The 14,746-nt window shown below is 36.8% G+C and overlaps 1 protein-coding gene across 1 annotated transcript in view; it reads right to left on the bottom strand.

The window, feature by feature from the left end:
- The window catches only part of BIRC6 (baculoviral IAP repeat containing 6), a 244,499-nt gene that overhangs the window by 40,316 nt on the left and 189,437 nt on the right, over positions 1-14,746 (bottom strand). The window contains 1 exon segment of the mRNA XM_007450952.1: positions 1,783-1,993. Coding sequence (XP_007451014.1) covers positions 1,783-1,993 — 211 coding nt within the window.

Below are 14,746 nucleotides of genomic sequence, written 5' to 3' on the forward strand. Positions count from 1 at the left end.
GGCTTAGCTGGTCCGCGGCATGTGGGATCTTCCCGGACCAGGGCACGAACCTGTGTCCCCTGCATTAGCAGGCGGACTCCCAACCACTGAGCCACCAGGGATGCCCCCTACATGCATGTTTTGCTGGTATAGAATTTAAAAGTTTGAAGTGTCATTTTTTTCTTGGTGAAAGATTTCAAAGAATTTATTTTTTCCAGGTAACCAAGTAGAAAAATAAAGAGCTCCTGTTAACTGAAACTCAGTTATCCTCTATCTGCAATTAAATTTTTGTAGTGGATCTTTAATACATTTCATGCAGAAGTTTAATTTTTAAGAAATTATACTGCATGTTATGTGAACAGGATATACATTAAGAAAAGCAGCAAAAAAGGTACTCTAGGTGTACAAATTCCATTCACTTAGCTCAGTTAGAAAATCAGACCTTTGGTCTGATGATACCACACTATTTTTGTATAATTATGTTAGCTAGGTTACCAGTTAGAAAGATTTTTGCCATAATGAAGAATGGGACCAAAGATAGTATTATTTTCTCCTCTACAACATAAAAAAGCCTCACACTATCGAAGAAAATATACCTTTACATTTTCCCTCCCTGGTAAAAGAGTACGAACCTACAGCTTTTTGTATCGCTACCAACTGGGTCTTCTTTAATCTCTTCTCTAATTCATGATTCTTACTGCCTGGCAGTGAGCCACTAGTTTTAAAAGTGATAATGACAGTACAATAAAGCTAAAAGAGTCAGAATAATCTGAGGAGTTGATTTCTTCTGAAAAATGAAAGCTGACAAAAACTATTCCTCCAATGACCAATTCTCTGCCATCATTTGATGTATACTGAGCTTCTGAAATTTTAGGCTACTAAAAAAATAAGTGAGAACAGGTAGGACAAATATATTGCAAAGATGGTAAAGAAGATTAACTGATTCAAAAGACCACTAACAAAGAAATAAGCTTTCTCTAGCCTAATTCTGAATGTTTATGCAAACATCAGAATTTATGCCATCTTTAAGTAAAACTGACAACCATTAAACATTCTGCTAAGAGAATGAAAAAGGTTACCAGGAAAAGGTTTTTTAAAAAGTTTTTGATAAGAGGACTCATCAGCTGATTTCTAGCAAGGTATAAACTTAACCAAAGATTCATTTAAAAATTCAATTTTCCACGAAGATAAAATACTAACTTTACTGTAACTTCAACAAATAAATACCAAATCCTCTACCTTCTAAAAAACATTATAGCATGAATTATAACATATGTATCAAAATGAAACTAGTAATTCCTAAAGCCAACAGTTCTAATTCTATGAATCTACTCTGCAGAGATTTCTGCAAGTCCCAAAAGATGTATGTCAGAGGTTATTACAAATTAGAAATAACCCAAATGTCCACTAATAGACGGTTAAGTAAAACACAGCATCTATATACAATGCATAATCAGAAATATTAAGAACAGTATCAGCAATATGTATTTACTGAGAGTGAAGGTGTCTTTCACCTCAATATTGAGTAAAGCTAGCCTCTATCTGTATAATAGGTACAATGCGATAGCATTTAAGAAAAACTCTATCTATAGCTATAAGATCGCATAGGGCGATGTCTGATAAGCCACTGTTAATAAACGTTTCTGAGTGTAGGATTTGGTGGCTACTTTTTCTTTGTAGTTTTATTTACTGCTTGTGCATATGTTTGTTTAATTAGCATACATCATTTTTAAAAAACCAACAAAGCTATTTTAAGAAAGATTGTAAAAGCCAAGGTCAAAAGAAATGAACAAAGTATAGTACCTTAAACGGTTGGTGTAGGTATCAACACAGGTCTTCATTTTGGCTAATAATGTACCAACAGAAGTTTGACACTCTGACTGTTCTTCTTCCTCTTCACCATTCTCTGCAGAAAGAGGCAACAATAGGGGCACCATGCATGTGCAAGAAGCAATGGCCCGGAGCAATTCTAGCAGAGCTCGATAGAGTGGCACATGTCTTGCCATGTCGAGAACTGTAAGAAGGAAGAGGGGGAAAGCATAAAATGAGCACATGTGCAAAAATATAAAAGTAAGTCCACAGCAATGTAGCTTCTACTTGGATCTTAAGATTAATTGCTTGGTTGGTAAGTGGACTAAAGTAGATGTTCATGAAGCACCAATGTGCAAAGTGTAAGAGGCACTTTTAGGGAACAAAAAACAATGAAAATGGCACAGAGTTGGGGAGACAGCAAGAAATGTAATTAAGTAACTATTTAGTTATATCACACATGAAAATGATTAAATAGTCCAGATAATACATTATGACAGTAAATACATTTACTTATTTACTTTTTAAAAAATTTTATTTACTTATTATTTATTTTTGGCTGCATTGGGTCTTTGTTGCTGCATGCAGCTTTCTCTAGTTGCGGCAAGCGGGGGCTACTCTTCGTTGCGGTGCGCGGGCTTCTCATTGCGGTGGCTTCTCTTGTTGCGGGGCACGGGCTCTAGGTGAGTGGGCTTCAGTAGTTGCAGCATGCAGGCTCAGTAGTTGTGGCACACGGGCTCAGTAGTTGTGGCTCACGGGCTCTAGAGCACAGGCTCAGTAGTTGTGGCGCACGGGCTTAGTTGCTCCGCGGCAAGTGGGATCTTCCCGGACCAGGGCTCAAAGCCGTGTCTCCTGCATTGGCAGGTGGATTCTTAACCACTGCGCCGCCAGGGAAGCCCAATGCATTTACTAATATAACGTGGAAATAATATATTTTTTAAACAATTGAAAGGAAGCCACTGTATCTTAGGTAAAACAGAATGATATGACCAGCTTATCAAAAGTATAATTCAACAAATCAACTTGTTAGGAAAAAAAAAAGTTGACAATGCCAGCTTTTAGTTATTAGCTATAAATCAAATGAATTCTTTTCTTAAAACTACATGCATCTAACAGTGGATTCCATACTCTAAGAACATGTATTGCTTCTATAGCTTTTATAAGTTGTTTTGTTAGGTTTTGTGGCTTTCTCCCAAGTGTAATTTACTTTTGTGAATCATGTGAGATAAGGACCTAACAACTTTTTTCCAATACCAGTTACTGAATAAAGTTATTCCATAAATGTTTACTATTTATTATGTTAGTTATTCCCAATTATTTACTGAAAACGCACAGGTGGACAGGCTGGGAATACAGCACTGAAGAAAACAACCAAAAATTCTTGCCTTCGTGTAGCTTACCCTCAAGGTAGAGAACAAGTGAGTAAAAATTTTTTCAGACACTACTAAGCACTCTGAACGCTAAACAGAAGATTGAAACGGGAGAACCGGGGAGTACCTGCTGGAGGAAGAAATGGTCTCACTGCCCACAGAGCTATACTGGGATTGGAGTATGGGGGTGGGCGTTGAGGTATCACCTAGGAATTCTGGACTTTGTTTGGCAAGTTATTTAAAGGGATAAAGGCCTTAATAAAATTAGTTCTGATGACATAAAGACAAAGAGTGAGCCTGTTCAGAGTTATGGATGAGTAGGCCCTTGTTTCACACCTTCCAATAATGATACAGAGGACAGGGGTAAAAAAGTATGACTGCCCATTCTTTCCTCGCTTATTTGAAATTTTACTCTCCATCTTTATCATATATAAAATTTGTATACATACTTGGTTATGTTTAAAGCTTCTTTTCCAACTTATTATCTAATGTTACTACTTTTATAGTATAACATAGTACACTATGGTTTCAGGAAATCCAGGTTAAAATCCAAAGTTACTAATCAATAGGCATAAAACACAACATTAATATTTGTGAGGATATGGAAAAGCTAGACTTACATGAAGAGGTGGACATGCAAAATGATAACCAATTTGGCATTATTTTACATGCCCATATTCTATGACTTAGCAATATCACATCTTACTATAAACCTATAAACAAGGATGATCACTATATTACTGTTTTTAATACTGAGAGTTGGAAGCACCAAGGGGCAATGAAAGGATAAATATACAATAGCATGTCCAAATGATTCTGTTCTATGTAGCATTTAAAAAGAATAACAGTAGATCTATCTCCTACATCTATATTTGAGTGAATTAGGCTGCAAAAAATACATGAAGATGACATTTATGGAAACACAGACTCAAATATTTCTTCTTCATGGCTAAGCAACCATGTAGGAATACTTGAGAAAAAAATGAATTTCTAAATATTAATTTTATACACATAAGTAACATCTCAAACCAATTACTCTGACAAATAGTAAAACATTCTTGATAAGGCTATAGTCTCTTTTGACCATTTATCTCCTTCTCCACGTGTATCACTTTGGAATACATACATCTAATCTTCCTTCTATATGATGACAGTTCTGTATGTGTATTATTCTTTGGAGAAAGCATTGTGTGTATGAGAAACTAAGGTTTAGTAAGTTGCATAAGCAGCTAAATAGAAGGTAGCAAGACCAGCACTGACACCTAAGTATATCTAACCCTAGAGCTTCATTATACCATGATGCTTCCTGAGTTGTCCAATATGGTAGCTACTGGTCACATATGACTGTTTAATTAAAACGTAAAAAAATTAAAAGTTCTGTTCAATTGTACTAGCCACATTGCAAGTGATCAATAGCTACACAAGTCCATACTGGACAGCAGAGACATAGGACATTTCCATCACAGCAAAAAGTCTCTTGTATAGTGTCATCATCAAGAGCCAAATTCCTTATATTCTGTTTATATACGCAAACCACGAGAACTATGCAGGTATGAGCTCTATCCAAAGAGATGGGTCTTTTTCTAGGGGTTATAGGTGTCACAGAGCCACCAAAACTACGCTTAAAGGAAACAATCTCTAGACTATATGCAAAATAGCATGAATATGTTGTCTCAGGTTTATTTCAAAACGAGGGATACATACATGTACTGGATATACTTGCACAGATACAGAATACTGAGAATATGAACCATAAACTAGTAATGGTAGTCTCATGTAGAAAAGGACTAGGCTTTGGTGGGGCAATGTTAGGGTAAATTACTTTTCATTATATACCTTTCTGAACTGTTTTGCAATGGTTTACCAGAGTATATGGCATACAGTAAATATTTCATTGACAATATAGTTTAGTAATTACTAGATCACAGTAACTTGATAACACATAGGTGATTTAAAGAACTTAAGATACAAGCACATGCACAAATGGAATTAAGCTATGATCTTTTTTTTTTAATAAATTTATTTTATTTTTGGCTGCGTTGGGTCTTCGTTGCTGCGCGCAGGCTTTCTCTAGTTGCAGCAAGTGGGGACCACTCTTCTTTGTGGTGCGCAGGCCTCTCACTGTGGTGGCTTCTCTTGTTGGGAGCACGGGCTCTAGGCCCACCGGCTTCAGTCACTGTGGCCCACGGGCTCTAGAGCGCAGGCTCAGTAGTTGTGCACGGGCTCAGTTGCTCCGCGGCATGTGGGATCTTCCCAGACCAGGGCTCGAACCCATGTCCCCTGCATCGGCAGGCGGATTCTTAACCACAGCACCACCAGGGAAGCCCTAAGCTATGATCTTATCCCAGTTAGAAAAAGCAACAAACAATATTAATTAATCCTAAAAATTAATCTGACCTCTATAAAAAAGAAAAATACTTAGTGTTTTAGATAGTGTGTTCATTAAGAGGTAGAAGATTATTTCCCAATGTTATTAAATGATGTATAGTTATAATCCTTTCCTCAGAATTTGCTGTTTCTCCTTACATTCTTTTGAATGGAGTTCTATGAATGTAATTTATGCTCCATATTATGATATTACCTCCAAATAATCCACACTTCACTGTTCTGCAACATACTATTCCCAGAAAAATAAAGCCAACTATAAGAAAGCATGGTTGTTGTTGTTGTTTTTTTTCTTTTGCGGTACGTGGGCCTCTCACTGTTGTGGCCTCTCCGGTTGCGGAGCACAGGCTCCGGACGCGCAGGCTCAGCGGCCATGGCTCACGGGCCCAGCCGCTCCACGGCATGTGGGATCCTCCTGGACCGGGGCACGAACCTGTGTCCGCTGCATTGGCAGGCGGACTCTCAACCACTGCGCCACCAGGGAAGCCCAGCATGGTTTTTATAATATAGTAAATAACATATATTCTTACATTAGAAAAGCAATAATATAAATTACCTGCTAAATCACATCATGTTAAGTAATTCTAAACATTAAAGTGACAGAGGGTTATTATGTATACACAAAAACTGTCTTAGGGGTTTAATAACAAGACACGTTGCCAGTATAACAATCAATGCGATTGAAAATGAGGCAATACTGTGTTCTTATTATAAGACAATAACCTTGGAGAATTAAATTTAAAATGTTCTGAGATATAAATAAACTATTCGATCCAGAGAATATTAGAAATAATTTGACATAGGAAAGAACTTGCATGAAGAACTTGCTCAAGACTGTATAATCAGTGAAGTGGAGCAAGCAGGATGCACACACAGGTCATCCAGTTCTGAAGTCCAGACACTTAACTACTAAAATATAATGGCACTCAATAGTCACAATTTCAGAAAAAAGCACTAACACGATTTACCAACAGAGAGGGAAAAAAAGTGTTTTAGGCATGGGAAAAAATTTAATATGGCCTGAAATTCCTCCTAACAGGTTCCTTAAAGCTCACTAAAAAGTGCTAGGTGCCTTTAAGCTTTAATCTGTATAGTTCATAATCTTAAAGTAAATATTTTCAACATACCTTACAGCACAGTCTCAAATTTAGCTTTCTACTACAACATTCAAGTGGTAAAATAAGAAATTTGCCTCTTAATATAATTTAATTCTCTAGAATCTTTAAGTGGCACTTGTTAGTTAAAAAAAAAAAATCAAAACTCTAAGTAATCCAAGCAAAATCACAAAATCATTTCCCGATGAATTATTTATAACTTTCAAAATCAACTTACAATCAATAAAATGCACTAATTTTAAGTACATATTCAATGATATCTGACAATATATACTCCTGTGTAATCACTGCCAAAATGAAGATACATAATATTTTTATCATCCCAAACACCTTTGTAGTTAATCATCCTCCTCTGACCAGCTTCAGGCAACCACTCCCATGCTGTCACCGTGGAAAGCAGATAAGCAACAGAGAAAACCAACAATGCCAAATCGGTTCTTTTTTTTTTAAACATTTAAAAAAAACCACTTACTTATTGATTGATTGATTGCCACGCAGTGCGGCTTGTGGGATTTTAGTTTACTGACCAGGGATTGAACCCGAGCCCTCGGCAGTAAAAGCACAGAGTCCTAACCACTGGACCGCCAGGGAATTCCCCCAAATCAGTTCTTTAAAAATAAATAGCAAATCTCAATAGCCCCCTGTCAGGTAAAAAAAAACTGAACTCTTACTTAAAATCCTTTTCATTAAAAAGCTCCATATGGCTTCACAGGTAAATTTTATCAAACACTTAAAAAACACATACTTTTTTTTTTTTTTTGGTCACACCACGTGACTTGCGGGATTTTCACTCCATGACCAGGGATTGACACCCCCCCACCCCCCCACACAACCCAGCCGTGAAAGTGCCTAGTCCTAACCACTGGACTGCCAGGGAATTCCCTAAAAAACACATACTATTAATTGTATGTGATCTACTTCAGAAAACAGAGGAAGTGGTAACAACTCATTTTATGAGGACAAAATTACCCAGATACCAAAATGAGACAAAGACATTACAAATAAAAAAAAGAAAGAAAAGAAAAAAGAAACTACAGATGAGTATCCCTCATGAACACAGAAACAAAAAAGTAAAATAAATCACAACCAAGCGGCTTTTATTCCAGGAATGCAAAGTTGACTTTACATTTGAAAAATCAATGTAATTCACCATATTAACAGACAAAATAAGAAAAGCCATATGATCATCTTACCAGATCTAAACAAAGTATTTAACGAAATTCAAAATCCATTGATGATAAAACTCCAACCAAACCAGGAATAGACGAAAACTGCCTCAAGCTGATAAAGCGAATCTAAAAAAAACCCTACATCAACCACCATATTTAATGGTGAAAAGACTGAACACCTTTCCCCCAAACTGACAACTTCTGCAAGATATAAACAGTACAATAAGAAAAAAAAAAATCTTTTAAATAAACAAAACTCATATAAATTGGAAAGAAGAAATAAAATTGTCTGTCTTTAATGTTCATGGCATGATTATCTTTCCATACAGAAATCCTAAGGAATGTAGCACAACTACTGAGTTTCACAAGGTAGTAGGATATCAGGTGAATAAATAAAAATCAACTGTATTCTTACATACTAGTAACAAGAAAATAAAATTTAAAAACACAGTATAATTTAAAATAGCATAAAAAATGAAATTGGGATAAATCTGACAATTTCAGAAGTATAAAAACACTGCTGAGGCTCATTAAAGGAAATTTAAACAACTAGATATACAATGCTCATAGAAGACCCAAAACTGTTAATAAGTTAATTCTCTCCAAATTCATGTACAGATTGAATGCAATTCCAATCAAATTTCCAATGGGCTTTTAGTTGGGGGGGTAGAATCTGACAAGATGACTCACATATATGGAAATGCAAAGGACCTAGAGAGTCAAAATAATTATAGTTGAATTTTATTTGCCATAAGATTACAAATTCTGCAATTAATGCACCTTAAGAGTTAAGTAAACTTTATAAATATTAACTGGTCAAATGCTTGCCTTTTTTGAAACTATCTAGTAGGACAAAGGAACAAGAAACAAACAAATTTACAATGATACTTTGACTAATAAAATCTCTGAGAGTAGAAATCCTCTAGGTAAAATGAAGACTCCGCATGCCACAACTAAGACCCGGTGCAGCCAAAATAAATATTTTTTTAAAAAAGAAAGGTGTGGGGAAATAGCCACTCAACATTACTGGTATAATGTCTACAGAGCACAAGTTACAATCTGTCAAAACAACAAATTGGTATACCCTTTGAATCATCAATTCTAGTTAATTCTGAAAACTAATCCTACAGATAAAATTATCAAGGTCACCAAAATTAGTCACTGCAACATTGTTTATAACAGCAAAATAATCCATTTATGTTCATTAGATGGAGCTGTTTCGATTATTAAATATCAATTATGCAGTCATAAAAATGAAGATGTGCCTTACACTGCATTGGAACAAATTCCAAAGTACCTAAGGTGGGAACAGGAGGAACAAGAAATAGAAATGGGGTTGTTTGGGGAATTCCCGGGCAGTCCAGTGGTTAGGACACGGTGCTTTCACTGCCGGGGGCCCATGTTCAACCTCTTGATTGGGGAACTGAGACCCTACAAGCCTTGTGGGTGTGGGGAAAAAAAAAAAAAAAAAAAGAAAGAAAGAAAGAAATGGGATTGTATGGTATAGTGCCATTTGGGTAAATATAACAACAACGTAAAAGGTAAGGAAAGAGAATATGTATTCATATTTACTTGTTTTTTATATATACATATATATACACACACACACAGGGTCTCTATTAAAAAATATAAGAAATTAGTACTACTGATTATCTCTAGGGAGCTAAATTGGTCGGCTAGAGGACAGGTGCAGGAAGACAACTATTTATTAGATACCATCTTAAAGCTTTTGAATTTTAAAACAAGTGAAGAATATAATATTTGGATGAAGAAAAAAATGTGTAATTTAATATTTAATAAAGCTGATTCATGTTACAAGTAAAAGGCACATGATATAGTACATTTAGGTATGTGTTGAATTTTTACTTTCAAGGAATTAATGGATGCAAAATATCCCACTATAAGGATATAGAACAATTAATGAGAGGTTAAAAATCTTACTAGGCTTTTGAAACCTAATTTTTTTTTTCTCACCAGCATGACAGCATGAAGAGTTCAGTGAACCTGCTCCGCCATGAAACAGATACAAATTGTTTAAAAAACATCACCACTCAAGGCCCTAAAATAGTCCAAAGAGCACACAAACAAACTGAGAAAACATTCATTTAAGAAAATCTACTAAACCTCAGTAAGAAAAACAAGAACCTAATGTATTTGAACCAAGATCCTACTCTCTTCCTGCTCTCAGCTCAGCAAGAAAGCAAATTCACTACAGACTGGTAGAACCTGATCTCCCTCTTCCCCTAGCTTGAGTTGGAAGATTACCTCCCCAGGAGGGGAAGATCTCAGCATTGCTCATCCTACCACCAGTTACTTGCTGCTGTGGCTAAGTTTCAGATAAGTAGAGCTAAGAGGCAGATGCTTCCTTTTGCCCAGACCCCACTTATGGGACAGGGGATCTGAATAGATAATTCTCCAAAAAAGATACACAAATGACCAGCAAACACATCATCATTAATCATCAGGGAAATGCAAATCAAAACCACAATGAGATACCTGCCATCTCACATACACTAAGATGGCTGTAATTTAAAAGTCAAGGGGCTTCCCTGGTGGCACAGTGGCTGAGAGTCCGCCTGCCAATGCAGGGGACACGGGTTCATGCCCCGGACCGGGAAGATCCCACATGCTGCGGAGCAGCTGGGCCCGTGAGCCATGGCCGCTGAGCCTGCGCTCCGCAACGGGAGAGGCCACAACAGTGAGAGGCCCGCGTACCAGGAAATAAATAAATAAATAAAATAAAAGTCAAGGAATAACTTATTACCATGTGAACCAGCACTTCCACTCCTAGGTATACACCCAAAGGAAATGAAAGGAGGAACGAAAACAGATATCTGTACACTCATGTTCACTGTTATTCACAATAGCCAAAAGGTATAAACAACTCAAATGTCTATCAAATAATAAATAAGCAAAATGCAGTAGATATCCATACAGTGAAATATTATCCAGTCATAAAAAGGAAACTGAGTACTGATACATATCAATGGACCTTGACAACACTGTACTGAGATTAAAAAATTTAAACAAAAGACTACATATTACATGATCTGATTTATATGAAATGTTCACAGTGGGCAACTCTCTATACATAGACAGTAGATTAGTGGTTGCTTAAGGCTGGAGGGGTGGTAAGAGAAAGAGGGATGATAGCTAAGGTGTATATGGTGTTTTTTTTTTTAATTAATTTATTCAATATATTTATTTTGGCTGTGCTGGGTCTTCGTTACCGTGCGTGGGCTTTCTCTAGTTGCGGCGAGCAGGGGCTACTCTTCGTTGAGGTGCGCAGGCTTCTCACTGCAGTGGCTTCTCTTGTTGTGGAGCACGGGCTCTAGTCGCATGGGCTTCAGTAGTTGTGGTGCATGGGCTTAGTTGCTCCGCGGCACGTGGGATCTTCCCAGACCAGGGCTCGAACCCACGTTCCCTGCATTGGCAGTAACCACTGCGCCACCAGGGAAGCCCTGGTTTCATTTCTTTTCTTTTCTTTTTTTTAATTTTCTTTCCTTTCTTCCTCCCTCCCTCCCCCTCTTCCTTCCTCTCTCTCTCTCTCTCTCTTTATGGCTGCATTGGGTCTTCGTTGCTGTGCACGGGCTTGCTCTAGTTATGGCGAGTGGGAGCTACTCTTCATTGCGGTGTGCGGGCTTCTTACTGTGGTGGTTTCTCTTGTTGTAGAGCACGGGCTCTAGGTGCGTGGGCTTTAGTAGTCGTGGCACACAGGCTCAGTAGTTGTGGCTCGTGGGCCGTAGAGCACAGGCTCAGTAGTTGTGGCGCACGGGCTTAGCTGCTCCGCAGCATGTGGGATCTTCCTGGACCAGGGCTCAAAGCCATGCCCCCTGCACTGGAAGGCGGATTCTTAACCACTGTGCCATCAGGGAAGCCACCTCTGGTTTCTTTTTAAATTGACGAAAATGTTCTAAATTTGACTGTCATAACAGTTGCACATAACTGTGAACATGCCAAAAATCAATGAATGTGCCCTTTAAGTGGACAAATTGTATGGTAAGTGAACTATCTTTCAATAAAGCTGTTATTAATTTCTTTTTAAGTACCTATTCACATACCATTTACTCCTTTTTCTTCTGGGATGTTTATTTTCTTCAATTGCTTAATAATATTACTTTGTATATGAGACAAAGAACACAATAAGCTTTCCAAACATTTCCCCCTAATATAATGTTTTGATTTTCACATATATGCAAACATCGATGTAAATGCATACTCATATAGCCTCTTCCAACTTGGGACCAGCAAAAGAATGAAGTCTTGGAAAAACTTTCTGTCTTTCACTCAAGTTTTGAATGGCTTCCATTTCTCTATTTAAGTATTTGAAACATTAGAATTTCTACTACTATAAATGTAGCCAGTTATCCAAAGATTTCCATTTGTACTGCTTTATAAACTTATTTAACAAAGTATTGCACACAGTGTTTTATTTTTCCCAATCCCCTTCCATGTGGCATACAATGAAAAAAAGATCAGAGTCCAAAAATCATCCCAATAAAAGCCCTAGCAAGTTATTTTGTGGATATTGACCAAATGATTCTAAAATTTATATGGAAAAGCAGAATACCCAGAAGACCCAACGCAATAATGAAGAAGAACAAAGTCGGAGGACTGATGTGACCAGACTTCGAAGCTTACTATAAAGCTCCAATGATCAAGATAATGTAGCACTGGCGAAAGAACAAATAGATGAATGGAACAAAAACAGTAACAAGAATCTGTACATGAAGGTTTATAGCAGCTTTATTCATAACTGCCCCAAACTGGAAGCAATCAAGATGTTCTTCAAAAGGTGACTGGATAAACAAACTGTTGTATATCAATACAGTGGAATATTATTCTGCAATAAAAGGAAATGAGCTACTAAACCAAGAAAAGACATGGAGGAAACTTAAATGTATATTGCTTAGTAAAAGAAGCCAATCTGAAAAGGTTATACACTGTTATGATTCCAAATATACGACATTCCGGAAAAGGGAAAACTATGGAGCCAGGAAAAATATCAGTGGTCACCAGAGGTTACACTGTGGGGAGAGAGAGGGTGGGATGAATAGAGCACAGGAAATTTCTCAGGTCAGTGAAACTATTCTGTACAATACTGTAATGGTAAAATGCACAACACCAGGCATTTGTCAAAACCCATAGAACGGTATAACACAAAGAGTGAACCCTAATGTAAATTACTGACTTTAGTTAAAAATAATAATGTCATGTCACTATATGTTTATCAATTGTACCATGTACCACACTAATACAAGATGTAACAGGACACTATGAGTGGAAGGGGGTGGTGATATGTACTATCTGCTCAATTTTCTGTAAACCCAAAACTGCTTTTAAACTAGTAGTCTATTGATTAATTTTTAAAAATATTAGTCTATTAATTTATAAAAATTAACTACCTAAAATTATAGTACTTTACCTAAAATTACATAAGAATACAGGTAATCCAAGACAGGCTGATTTTTCAAAAGCAATGAAATGGTTATGAAGTTATCAAGAACAACAAGAAAAACCACAAAATGAGAAGCTACCTCTCCATTATACGAATAAAGCCGAGGACAGCCTACCATGCTGATACTCAATACTGAAGAGAGGGGGAAAAGAATCTGACAAACATGAAGGGTTGATAATTTTTAAAACACTTTAAAATCTGGAAATAAACGGGCGTAGAGAAAATAAGACAGCTCTTCTAAAATAAATGAAACATGATACTTCTTTTTATGCTATTGTTGTTTATCTTATTCAATTAAGTTAGCAGTGAGAGGATTCCAACTGGGAATCTTAAATTATGGAAAGAGAAGATACTCTCTTCATATCAAGGAGGGATGCAAGCAAAAGCTGTGGAGGCAAGGTAATAGGCAGTGGACAATGAGATTGAAAATAGTAAAAACAGGGCAAGACAGAATTATGGGTCTGATTTCCAAAGAAATTTAAATAAATTTCAGTACTATGTCATTTCTTATGATACACATTTTAAACTTAAAATAGGAAGTTTTTGTATATTTGCATTTTTCTTGACAACAGTCAGTTACATAAACAAGTATGCCCATTTTAATGTCAAATTCCACCCAGATATTAATGCATCCGGCAATCTATGCTTATGCCAGGAAACTGGAAAATGATTATTCATATCTGATTTTACATTACTCGTGTTTTTCTTTTAAAGACTTACGTCTGAATATCCCTGCAGAAGGGAATCTGGAAAACTAAGGGAGAGCTAATTTTTGCTCTCTTTTTTAAGATATGCACTTTTAAACTAACATGTATGGGTGGTCAGCTAACAAGAGGAGTCAGTAAATGTAACAAACTCTTAATGAAATACAAAGGAGTAATAAATACACCAAGTGTTTCAATCCTGAATTCCTTAATCCTATGTTTGGCCATGCAGAGCTTCATCAGAAAACCTTAGGTGTTTTTTCACACAGCACACTTCATCATTAATACAGGATTAAATGTGACCAGCCTGACAAAGAAGAGCAGGGGCATAACACTGTTGTGCAACTCCATGTCTGCAAGGGTGGCTTGCAGCAACTTCTTCACTCAGCAAATGCCAAGTGCATGTTCAGTGTTACTGCTTTTACCACCAACCAAGTAAAGTCACTATCCTTTGGATCCTCAGATGAACCTGTTTGCTGAATTATGCAATGCTTGAAAAAATACCTTGGAAGTATCATCAACAACTACAGATAGAGGTGTGTGACACTACTATATAATTATTTCAGTAAGAGAAATTTTCTAATTTGAAAGTAGTTACTGGTACTAGGTAAAAGAATAAAATTCTCATCTTCTGTATTTGAAACAACATTTCAATGGGGAAAAGGATATTCAAATGGCTGAAAAGAAACAGAATAGTTTAGGGCTTCCCTGGTGGCGCAGTGCTTGAGAGTCCGCCTGCCGATGCAGGAGACGCGGG

This window comes from Lipotes vexillifer, unplaced genomic scaffold, assembly GCF_000442215.2.
Source record: "Lipotes vexillifer unplaced genomic scaffold, Lipotes_vexillifer_v1.1 scaffold776, whole genome shotgun sequence".
Classification (NCBI taxonomy): domain Eukaryota; kingdom Metazoa; phylum Chordata; class Mammalia; order Artiodactyla; family Lipotidae; genus Lipotes; species Lipotes vexillifer.